Genomic DNA, 12,673 nt, shown 5'->3' on the forward strand with positions numbered 1-12,673 from the left:
ATATATATACATAATGTATATCATATATATTTATAATAAAATATATCTAGTTTTAAAAATATTAAATTTTTCATTCAGCTTTTATTCCCTAGAAATTACAATAGCTTGATGAATTCAGGAAACGCTTGCAAAAGTATTTACGTTTCTTCCTGACATGCTGTACAAGGTTCAGGGTTTTTGTTTGTATATTTATATTTCTTTATGACAACATGTTTATGTTACATGTTAAAGGGCAAACATGTAGAGAAACCAGTATTATCCTGTGGGAAATATCTTCATGCGGCGGCACTTTAATATCAGTCTCAATATCCTAGATTAATGTCATCTAATACCCTGTGATTACAGCACTGCTGCCAGACGCTGTCACTTGACAACGCAACGCTTTTCCAGAGCAATGCAAAGCTGCATTCACCTGGAGGACATTTATCTGAAGACAGATAAACGGCTCGGCTAGCAGCTTGATTTCTTATGCAACCCTTTCGCTGGCTAAATACATGTTTGATTTTTGTGTTGTTGTTATTCTGGTTATGTAAAAAATCCAATAAAACCTACATGGCTGCGGGAATATCTCTAGTATTACATGTAATCAAGTGATGCTGGATCGGCCCAGTTATTATTGATGCTTTAACAGGCATTAAAACACTGAACGCTTCATACTGTAAGCTTCTCATAATCTGCATCCTCTGCTTTTCACCTGCATGCCAAAGACTGTCGGTGATCTCAATAGCATGAACGTTTCGTTAAAAAGAGCCCAGACTGGCTTTAGCTTCCGGAGCAGCTCAGCTAAACTAAAGCTCTAGCACTGCACATCTCTTGATCGAGTGTCTGTGTCATGCTTTCTGTGGTGTTTGAACACTGTGTCCTGTTATACGTGGCTAGTAGTTGTGTGGGATTGATCGGGTTGCAGCCGCTTGTGCGCTTCTACATGGAGGCAATAGTGGAGAACGTGTACAAATCTGAACTGCACTGTAAGTTGCACACATCAAAAAATTGGGAAAATAAATTTTCACTCAAAAATTGCTAAATATCACAAATACGTGACTAGACTGAAATGCTATTTTCTTGCAAAACATACTCTAATAATCTCCATTTAAAATGATCTTCATTTGCTTTTTTTTTTTTTTAATTGCACCAAAGTTATATTTATTTTTTGTTTAAATTAAACTATTTTTATTTATATTTTATGATGAAATATACATTACCATTCAAGTTTGGGGTCGGTAAGAAATGAATACTTGTATTCGTCAAACATGCATTAAATTGATCAAATGTGACAATTAAGACATGTAGAATGTTATAAAAGATTCCATTTCAAATGAATGCTGTTCTATTGAACTTCCTGTTCATCAAAGAATCCTGAAAAAAATGTATCACGGTTTCCACAAAAATATTGTGCAGCACAACTGTTTTCAACATTGATAATAATCAGAAATGTTTCTTGAGCAGCAAATCAGAATATTAGAATGATTTCTGAAGATCATGTGACACTGAAGACTGGAGTAATGATGCTGAAAATACAGCTGCGCATCACAGAAATAAATATATATATTCACATTGTAAACAGCTCATTTAAATTCTAATAATATTTCACAATTTTACTGTATTTTTGAGCAAATAAATGCAGCCTTGGTGAGCAGAAGAGACTTTTGAATGGTAGTGTATGTGTAAAACAGTATGTTTATAATCAACGACATCTCACTTGGTTTTGGAAGAGAGCAGCATAGAAAGGAAATCAGAGAATGGCTTCTTTTTTGAAAAGTCATATTTAAAGTTCAGAATTGCTGTTGCTAATGGAACAGTGAAGTGATTGTGTCTAAAAGTTGAGTTGGGTGTCCACGTTGTGTGTGATTTGACAGTGAAGGAATCTTAGACTTTCCAAATGAAACTCACCTGGCTCTGATCTGAGTTCTAGAATGTCCCGCATTCCAGTTCATCATCGTTTCCCTTTGATCTCTGTCGCCTAGGTTACGCCCCGGTAACAGGCATGTGCCACCCGCTGCGGAGCTGCTCAACCACGAAGACGGCTTTTCCTCTGCCTTTGTGGTGGCGCACGAAACCGGACACGTGTAAGTTTACATCTGCTTTCTATAGTCCTGACTCTGAGCATGCTATCAGTGTTTAAGATCGTGTAGGTAAAGCACGGCACGTTAGCATGCATTTCAAGTAATTGCTCCTGTCTTTTTTATAATAATTATGTTTATGAGCACATGAACAGTGGTGTAATTAGCAGGAACGCTTTGAGACTTGGTGAGGAGTGTCATTCAACAAGCAAGTTTGTATTTGGCGTAATTCAGCAAAAATTTTAATTTGCTGAAAATGTGCTCACCCTCAGACCATCCAAGATGAGTTTGTTTCTTCATCAGATTTGGAGAAATCAGCAATGGATGCTCTGCAGTGAATGGGTGCCGTCAGAATGAGAGTCCAAACAGCTGATAAAAAAGACCAGAACACTTTTTCACTGAAGGAAGCGTTATTATAGAGTATGGACTCGTATTTTAGTTAAAAACATCTTAATGCTGGATTAGTTTCAGCTTTTGTCTTCTCCAGATGTTAACTGATGGACTGGAGTGGTGTGGATTACTTGTGGATTATTGTGATGTTTTTATCAGCTGTTTGGACTCTCATTCTGACGGCACCCATTCACTGCAGAGCATCCATTGCTGAGACACATTTCTCCAAATCTGATGAAGAAACAAACTCATTTACATCTTGGATGGCCTGAGGGTGAGCACATTTTCAGCAAATGTTCATTTTGGGGTGAATCCTCTCTTTAAGTTGCAATTGTGAAATGTTGCCTACACAGTTTGTCAGCTGTTTGCGAAAAATGGCGATAAAGCTCTGCCAGGAAAAAGCTACTCATTCAGCTAGTTTATGAGACATCATTTAGTGTGGTGGCATGAGCATGATAAAATACAGAAAGCATCTGTTGTATGCTTAATATGCAAGAAAGGCAGAAAGAAATATGAAATTGCTCAGCATGTCCATTGCATTATGATCCAAATTAATTGAATGCACATTGTAATTACAACACAGAAGTAGGAACATGCTGGAGGACATGAACATAGTATGAACATGTACTGCTGAGACGAATGCTGCTCAATAGCGCCTCCTGTAGAACAGAGCTCTGCCATGAGAAAAACTGGCTCCTTTTGCTATTTTGCAAGATGGTTTATATTTTCCGGTTCATTCCAGGTCTTCAGTAACTTAAGAACAGACATGAATCATCTTCTGTTCTTCACTGTGGTCTGTTTCCTACGGTGGCCGTGAAGTGCAAAGCAAATCACAATTCTGAAACCTCATAATGTGATTCATCAGCGATGACTGCAGATTTAATGTTTGTTGTGTCTCTATGAACACTGACAACAGTCACATGAGCTGGAAGAAATGCTCTGCTTGTAGTCGGATGTTCCTGCGCTGCAGGGAATGTGGAGAAGCTGCTTTAAGACTGTAGTTTATCAAGCTGTGTATAGTTTAAAGTGCTTTAAGTCACATAAACACTGTATGACAACCACTTGACTTCCATAATCTGATGTATTTTGAATGAATCAGGATACTGAATGAACAGAACTTTACAGTAGGTTGATACTTGAGTTTTTTTAATGATGAATTAATTGGGTGTAAAGAGTGTTTCTATATGACTCATGGTTAAAAGTAAGATGGATCGATGAGGTCAGCTGAAAAGGACAGCTGTTTCTTTAACATCATTACATTTAGATGTAAATGAAGATCAAGACGCATCTTATGATGCACACGAATGAATCATTCATAATAAGACTATTAGAATATACAGTATAAACATTACTGTTCAAAATGTATTTTAATTGAATGTATTTAAAATTTAAATTTATTTTTTTTATTTTTTAGGATTCATTCAATTGATTAAAATTAGCAGTAAAGGTGTTTATAATGCTACAAACCATTTTTATTTCAAATTGATTGTTCTTTTAAACTTTCTGTTCATCAAATCATTTTATAATCAGCATATTAGAATGATTTCTGAAGGATCATGTGACTAAAGACTGGAGTAATGATGCTGAAAATTCAGATTTGCATCACAGGAATAAAACACATTTTACGGTATTTTCACATAGAAAACAGTTATATTAAATTGTAATAATATTTCACAATATTACTGTTTTTACTGTAGTTTTAATCTAATAAATGCAGCCTTTGTGAGCAGAAAAGAAAAATCTTACCCAAAAAAATCTTACCCAAACTTTTTGGTAGTGAGATTTAACTGACAGCATTTGATTTGATCACAAATTAATGCTAAATGCAACTAATGAAATCATTTAAAAACATAGTAATAAACAACTCGTATAAATATTACATTCATATTACAATATTACAAGTCTTAAGTCGCTGGGATATATTTGTAGCAATAGCCAACAATACATTGTATGGGTCAAAATTATAGATTTTTCTTTTATGCCAAAAATCATTAGGACATTAAGTAAAGATCATGTTCCATGAAGATATTTAGTAAATTATCATTAGTAATATGCATTGCTAAGAACTTAATTTGGACAAATTTAAAGGCGATTTTCTCAATATTTAGATTTTTTAGCACCCTCAAGATTCCATATTTTCAAATAGTTGTGTCTCAGCCAAATATTGTCCTATCCTAACAAACCATACATCAATGGAAAGCTTATTTATTCAGCTTTCAGATGATGTTCAAATCTCAATTTCAAAAAATTGACCCTTATGACTGGTTTTGTGGTCCAGGGTCACAAATAAGCTACACAGAAAGTTCAGAAAGTGCAGGAACAAATCAGTGTGTCATTATATAGTCGAAATGAACTGATTCACTCTACCAAACATTACAGGACACCCTGTTTGATGAAACTGACCAGTAGTTTGCTGATTGCATTGAATGTTTCAGGCTGGGAATGGAGCATGACGGCCAGGGGAACCGCTGCTCGGACATAGCCATTGATATTTAAATCTCTTGATAAAACATTGGCTATTGATATTTAAATCTCATAAAAGAACATTGGCCATTGATATTTAAATCTATTGATAGAACAATGACCATTGATATTTTAGTAGCTATTGATATTTAAATCTCTTAATAGAACATAGTCATTGATATTTAAATCTATTGATAGAACATAGTCATTGATATTTAAATCTATTGTTGGTCCCGCTGCAGCAAACAGGAGCTCAACCGCTACATCCAGTAAGAAGCTGCTCCTTACTTCTGCTCTGATCCTCAGTATCCATCACTGAAGATGATTTGAGAGATGAAGCATGAGTAGGGAGTGAAAACCAGTAACATAATCTCTCCAGAGAGAAAGAGATGACATAAATGCCATTAAATCTGACGCTGTGGACATTTACACATCCTTATGTTGTTCCTTTTGTGTTCAACTGAAGGAAGTTAAGTTAGATTTCTTAATAGAACAACAGCCACTGATATTTTAATAGCCATTGATATTTAAATCTTTTAATAGAACATTGGCCATTTATATTTTAATAGCCATTGATATTAAATTTCTTAATAGAGCAAAAGCCATTGATATTTAAATAGCCAATGATATTTACAACTCTTAATAAAACATTGGCTATTGATATTTAAATCTCTTAAAAGAACATTGGCCATTGATATTTAAATCTCTTAATAGAACATAGTCATTGATATTTAAATCTATTGATAGAACAATAGCCATTGATATTTAAATCACTTAATAGAACAATGACCATTGATATTTTAGTAGCTATTGATATTTAAATCTCTTAATAGAACATAGTCATTGATATTTAAATATTTTAATAGAACAATAGCCATTGATATTTAAATCTCTTTGATATTTCATCTCATTGATATTTGTAAATCTCTTAATAGAACAATAGGCATTGTCATAATCGCTTAATAGATCAATACCAATATTTAAATAGAAAAGAAAGAATGCATATTTATTTGTTGATCAGTGTTTTTGAGCAGTGCACTGATACCGCTTTATTTTTTTTATCTTTCAGCTCATATGACTGTCTTCTGGATGATCCGTTTGAGCTGAAATGGCCTAAACTCACAGAGCTTCCCGGGATAAACTACTCCATGGATGAGCAGTGCCGCTTTGATTTCGGTGTGGGGTATAAGATGTGCACCGCAGTAAGTCCTCAAGCATCTTTCTATCTCTATATTTAGCTCTGATCTGTGAACATAGACTAAAGTTCAAGCAGTTTACGATGAGATGGGCAACATGAGCTTGTTTAATCTGCATCTGCGGAGCTAAATCAGGAGAAACCTATTGCATTTTGATGAAATATGATTCCATGAGTTTGTCGCTCTCTCTTCCTCCAGTTCCGTACATATGACCCGTGTAAGCAGCTTTGGTGCAGTCATCCTGACAATCAGTACTTCTGTAAGACCAAGAAGGGCCCGCCGGTGGACGGGACGGAGTGTGCACCAGGAAAGGTGAAACTGCACTGATTCTTGTCAACACCACCAAACAATTGAATGAAATTGGTATATCGCATTTTTCATACAACCTTCATAAAATATTTGTATATTCAGTTGGCTCAAGAACAAAATGACCTTGCTTTGGAATCAGCATTTGCAAAATGTCAATCTCACATCAGACTCTTCGGCAGCCAGTTATTTGTACTTGGAACAAAACCAATCATTATCTAAATTCATAAATGACTTTATTACTCAGGCGTGTTTGCAAGCATCAGACTTTCATCTGTGACTACTGATCATATTTTAATTTGCAAATTACTTACCGTTGCTTAGAACAAAACCAACTAATATTTAATCTCTTAATAGATCAATATTTTATCTCTTACTTTAATAATAACCACCAATATTTAATCTCATAATTGAACATTAGCCATTGATATTTAAATCTCTTAACTGAACAATAACATTGATATTTCAATCTCTTAATTGAACAATAGCCATTGACATTTTAATTACATAATTGAACAATAGCCATTGGTATTTTAATCTCTTAATAAACAATAGCCACTGATATTTCAATCCCTGAATTGAACATTAGCCATTTATATTTAAATATCTCAAGTAAACAATAGCATTTATATTTTAATCTCATAATTGAATAATAACATTGATATTTGAATGTCCTAAATGAACAATAGCCATGGATATTTAAACTCATAATTGAACAATAGCCATTCATATTTTAAGATTGATTGAAAAATAGCCATTGATATTTTAATTACATAATTGAACAATGACATTGATATTTGAATCTCATAATGGAACAATAGCCATTGATATTTTAAGATGAATTGAACAATAGCCATTGATGTTTTAATTACTTAACTGAAAAATAACCTTTGATATTTTAATCTCATAATTGAACAATAGCCATTGATATTTTAATTACATAATTGAACAATAGCCTTTGATATTTTAATTACCTAATTGAAAAGTCAAAAAGTGACGTGACATGTGGCCAAGTATGGTGACCCATACTCGGAATTAGTGCTCTGCATTTATCCCATCCACCTTGGGTTACGAGTCCGACTCTCTAACCATTAGGCCACGACTTCCCCATTGAACAGTAAGAACAATTGCCTTTGATATTTTAATCTCATAATTGAACAATGGTCATTGGCATTTTAATTACACAATTGAACAATAGCTGTTGATATTTTAATTACATAATTAAACAATAACCATTGATATTTTCATCTCATAATGGAACAATAGCCATTAATATTTTAAGATGAATTGAACAATAGCCATTGATATTTTAATTACATAACTGAAAAATAGCCTTTGATATTTTAATCTAATAATTGAACAATAGCCATTAATATTTTAATTACATAACTGAACAATAGCCTTTGGTATTTTAATGACCTAATTGAACAATAGCCTTTGATATTTTAATCTCATAATTGAACAGCAGCATTATTATTTTAAGATTAAGTGAACAATAGCCATTGATATTTTACATAATTGAACAATATGCTTTGACATTTTAATTTCATAACTAAACAATGGTCATTGACATTTTAATTACACAATTGAACAATAGCTGTTGATATTTTAATCTCATAATTGAACAATAGCCATTAATATTTTAAGATAAATTGAACAATAGCCATTGATATTTTAATTACATAACTGAAAAATAGCCTTTGATATTTTAATCTCATATTTGAACAATAGTATTATTATTTTAAGATTAATTGAACAATAGCCAATGACATTTTAATTACACAATTGAACAATAGCTGTTGATATTTTAATGACATAATTGAACAATAGCCATTGATATTTTAATCTACAACTAATATGGTGATATGTTAAGGACACAGTGTTTATGTATAGTAATGGTTGTGGGTTAGTGATACTGGTAAATGTGTGTGTGTTGCAGTGGTGTTTTAAAGGCCACTGCATCTGGAGGTCGTCCCATGAGCCCTACGGTCACGACGGAGGCTGGAGTTCCTGGGGAAAGTTCGGTTCGTGTTCTCGTACCTGCGGAGGAGGCATTCAGTCCCGCAGCCGCCAGTGCAACAACCCTGTGTGCGTTACAAACCTGTTTACACCAGCTCATGAATGAGTGAAATGGCTCTGTTAGTCATTTCCTCTCTGTCTCTGCAGGCCTGCATATGGAGGTCGTGATTGTCCGGGGTCGACGTTCGATTATCAGGTCTGTAATACAGAGGACTGTCCCGGCCCATACGAGGACTTCAGAGCGCAGCAGTGCGTCCAGCGCAGCAACAAATACCACAATAACATCAAACACACGTGGCTGCCGTATGAACACTCTGATGGTGAGAGAAATGCAGCTAAATCAATTTTTTTCACTTGATATATTAATATATTAAATGTTTATATTAATATATTTATATTTGCATTCTGGAATTGATTTCCTGGAACAGGTATTCCCAAACATTTTTGTCAGCCGAATATCTTGAAATAATTGAATTATTTAATTAGTTAATATTTTATCAACATTATATTTTGTATGTGTCTCTGATGTCAGTTAATGGTTACATGAGGTGCAGGTAAACAAATAAAATGTTAAAATATTATAAAATAAAATTGTAATAATATTATAATTATTCAATTATTGAATTACTTTATATTAAAGTATTATATTATTCAATCATTCAAAAAAAATGTTTTGCCTTTATTGATATAGGACCACAAGGCTATCGGCGCCGACCAATCATTCAATTATTCAATATTATTCAATTATTAAAATATTATAAAATTCAACATATTATAAAAATAAACTAATTAATTCTTTAGGCTTTTATTTCAATTGCTTTCATTTTTTTTTATGATTTATTTTAATTTTACATTTTTGTTATTGAATTAATTATCAACTTTTCATCAATTCACAAACCACAGTTTGGAAACCCTGTTCTGGAGCATTTTAACTTTATTTTTCTAACCTTAAAAAAAACACAAAGTATGTTGCGTGAACCATGGTGGTTTGTGGTGATATTTGAACAGAACTGTAGAAAATACATCCACCAATTAAAAGTTTGGGGTCAAATTATTACTTTTATTCATCAATGATGCATTCAAAGACATTTATAATTTTAAAAGATTCTATTTTAAATAAATGCTGTTCTTTTGAACATTCTATTCAGCTGTGAATCCTGAAAAATAAATGTATCACAGTTTCCATAAAAAAATTGTGCAGCGCAACTGTTTTCAACATTGATAATAATTAGAAATGTTTCTTGAGCATCAAATCAGCATATTAGAATGATTTCAGAAGGATCATGTGACACTGAAGACTGGAGTAATGATGCTGAAAATTCAGCTTTGATCACAGAAATAAATTACACTTTTCTTTATATTCACATAGAAAACAGCTATTTTAAATTGTAATAATATTTCAAATTTTTACTGTATTTTTGATCAATTAAATGCAGCCTTGATGAGCATGAGAGACTTAAGGGTCTTGTTTTTTCTTTAAAACTTACTGACCCCAAACGTTTGAATGCTAGTGTAAAACTGGTGTTATTTTTAAAATATCTGGGGTATTTCTGTCACTTTTGCTGCCCGGTTCATTTCTGCCTCTGATGTCTGGTGATGAATTCAATCTGAAAGAGCAGGACTCACTGTGACCCTAAAACCACTGAATTCACCACAGACACAAGACACCGAGTGGGACGCGGGAACACAATGTTCCTGGCAGAAACCGGATAGAGAAAATAAGGATCCTGTGAGAAAGATAGACCGAGGAGCAGAGAGACATGAAGAGAAAAACCCTTCATACATCCACATATACATCAATATTCTGTGAAGGCATTAATTACGGTCACATCTCACTGTTCAATGTGGCTGACTCTCATTGTGCTTCTCTTTAGCATATTATGTGTGTGAGTCGATATGAGTCAAGGCTCAGCTTTAGACACATTTCTCTTTTGTACATCTCTCATTTGCATTTCACGAGCTGTGAACTCTTGACAGTAAGTAGGTGGTCACTTAGCAGACACTTTTAATCACAGCATGGCTTTTAATCACAGAGACAGACTGTGAAAGGACTTTGGAGCTGCAGCTCATCTGCACGCTTACAGTCACTGTTATGTGAGCTGAAGACTGTTGGCCTTTATATGAAGAGATGTGCCCTTTGATATTCTCTGCTAATACATCAACGCAGGACTGGTTTTGTGATCTTCAAGGGCGAGATGTTGACGTCTGGTGGCTGTTTGTGTATTTCAGAGGCTCATAAGTGCGAGTTGAGCTGCCGCTCTACAGAGACGGGTGAAGTCGTCTTCATGAACCAGGTGATGCATGATGGGACGCGCTGCAGTTACACGGATCTGTTCAGCGTCTGCGCTCGAGGAGAGTGTCTGGTGAGAATCGTATCATGCACAGAAACACAATACTGATATCTGATTCATTCGCTAAAACTGGTTCTTATAAATCATTGCATCTGTTTAGGACACTAAATGTAACTTTTTAAATATATTATTATTTATATAACTTAAAAACAATAATATATTATTGATCCAAATAAATAATTAGATCAAATAGATTGAATTTTCAGCATTACTCCAGTCTTCAGTGTCACATGATCCTTCAGAAATCATTTTAATATGTGACCCTGGAGCACAAAACCAGTCATAGGGGTACATTTTTGGAAATTAGATTTATACATGAAGCTGAATAAATAATCTTTCCATTGATGTATGGTTTGTTAGGATAGGACAATATTTGGCTGAGATACAACTATTTGAAAATCTGGAATCTGAGGGTGCAAAAAAATCTAAATATTGAGAAAATCATCTTTAAAGTTGTCCAAATGAAGTTCTTAGCGATGCATATTACTAATCAAAAATTAAGTTTTGATATATTTACGGTAGGAAATTTACAAAATATCTTCATGGAACATGATCTTTACTAAAATATCCTAATGATTTTAGGCATAAAAAAAAAATCGATAATTTTGACCCATACAATGTATTGTTGGCTATTGCTACAAATATACCCCAGCGACTTAACACTGCTTTTGTGCTCCAGGGTCGCATATGCTGATTTGCTGCTCAAGAAACATTTCTGATTATTATCAATGTTGAAAACAGTTGTGCTGCCCAATATTTCTGTGGAAACCATGATACATTTTAGTGTTTAGAATCCTTTGATGAATAGAAAGTTGATAATAATCTATTTCGAATATAAATCTTTTGTAACATTATCAATATCTTTACTGTCACTTTTTTGAGCAATTTAATGCATTCTTGCTGAATGAAAGTATTTATATCTGTCATGAAATAAAAATCTTACTGACCCTAAACTTTCACAAATTTGTTGAATATATGACTGCAACAAGCGTGTGAATGTTTTTTGAACAAGTTTGTTGAAACGAACTTTAGAAATAAATGCAGTCAGAGACACACTATTGATTGAGCACGCCGTCTCTTCAGTGTGTCTGACCTGTTTAAGTGTGAATGAGTGAATGAATCCCTCCTGTCTGGCTCTTCTGATCAGCACGTCGGCTGTGATAAGGAGGTGGGATCGTACAAACAGGAGGATAAATGCGGCGTCTGTGAAGGAGACAATTCTCACTGTCGAACCGTCAAACTCACGCTCACCAAAACCCCGAACAAGACAGGTACAAACTCAGACGGAGAGCAAACACATTCAGCCGTCCTCCGGACAAACACTGATGAAACCACGCTTCATTATTTACTACAGTAGCGTTTACTTCAGTCTTTCTCTGTGGCCTAAAAAACACATGCCTGGATGCATGCCACATGCTCATGTCCAGCTCCTGCTGAGAGCCTGATTTTTTTAAAGAAAAAATGTAGTGTTTTAATGTGAAGTACAAAGTTTTATTTTACAACAGTACAACAAGATCCTAGTATTTGTGCACTTTGTAGTATATAGACTTTATAGTGCAGTATGTATAGTATAACTATTAAAAACATTTCATTAATTCATTAATAAATTTCATTAATACTGTATAGTGGGAAAAGTGCTTTATAAATAAACAGAATGAAATTGAGATAAAAAAAACTAAATAAGATAAATATTAGATTAAAATGTTGTCATGGCAACTAACTGAAATAAAATGAGTTTAAACGGAATACTGCAATTACAAAAACTGAAATAAAAATAATTTAAAATTAAATAGAAATATTAAAAAAACATAAAAAAGAAAAAAAATTCAAAATATAAAAACAATTCTAGTTCATATTTTACTCCAAAATCATCTAAATAATGTGTGTG

General features: G+C 33.7%; 1 protein-coding gene across 1 annotated transcript in view; it reads left to right on the forward strand.

Annotated features, from left to right (window-relative positions):
• The window catches only part of LOC107710192 (A disintegrin and metalloproteinase with thrombospondin motifs 14-like), a 62,241-nt gene that overhangs the window by 37,728 nt on the left and 11,840 nt on the right, over positions 1-12,673 (forward strand). Inside the window, 10 exon segments of the mRNA XM_016514933.1 lie at positions 1,965-2,006; positions 2,009-2,066; positions 4,886-4,931; positions 5,142-5,182; positions 5,983-6,115; positions 6,308-6,421; positions 8,355-8,503; positions 8,582-8,754; positions 10,664-10,797; positions 11,933-12,056. Of these exon segments, the coding sequence (XP_016370419.1) occupies positions 1,965-2,006; positions 2,009-2,066; positions 4,886-4,931; positions 5,142-5,182; positions 5,983-6,115; positions 6,308-6,421; positions 8,355-8,503; positions 8,582-8,754; positions 10,664-10,797; positions 11,933-12,056 (1,014 nt within the window).

The sequence above is a fragment of the Sinocyclocheilus rhinocerous genome, unplaced genomic scaffold (assembly GCF_001515625.1).
Source record: "Sinocyclocheilus rhinocerous isolate Xijiao unplaced genomic scaffold, SAMN03320098_v1.1 scaffold477, whole genome shotgun sequence".
NCBI classification, from domain to species: domain Eukaryota; kingdom Metazoa; phylum Chordata; class Actinopteri; order Cypriniformes; family Cyprinidae; genus Sinocyclocheilus; species Sinocyclocheilus rhinocerous.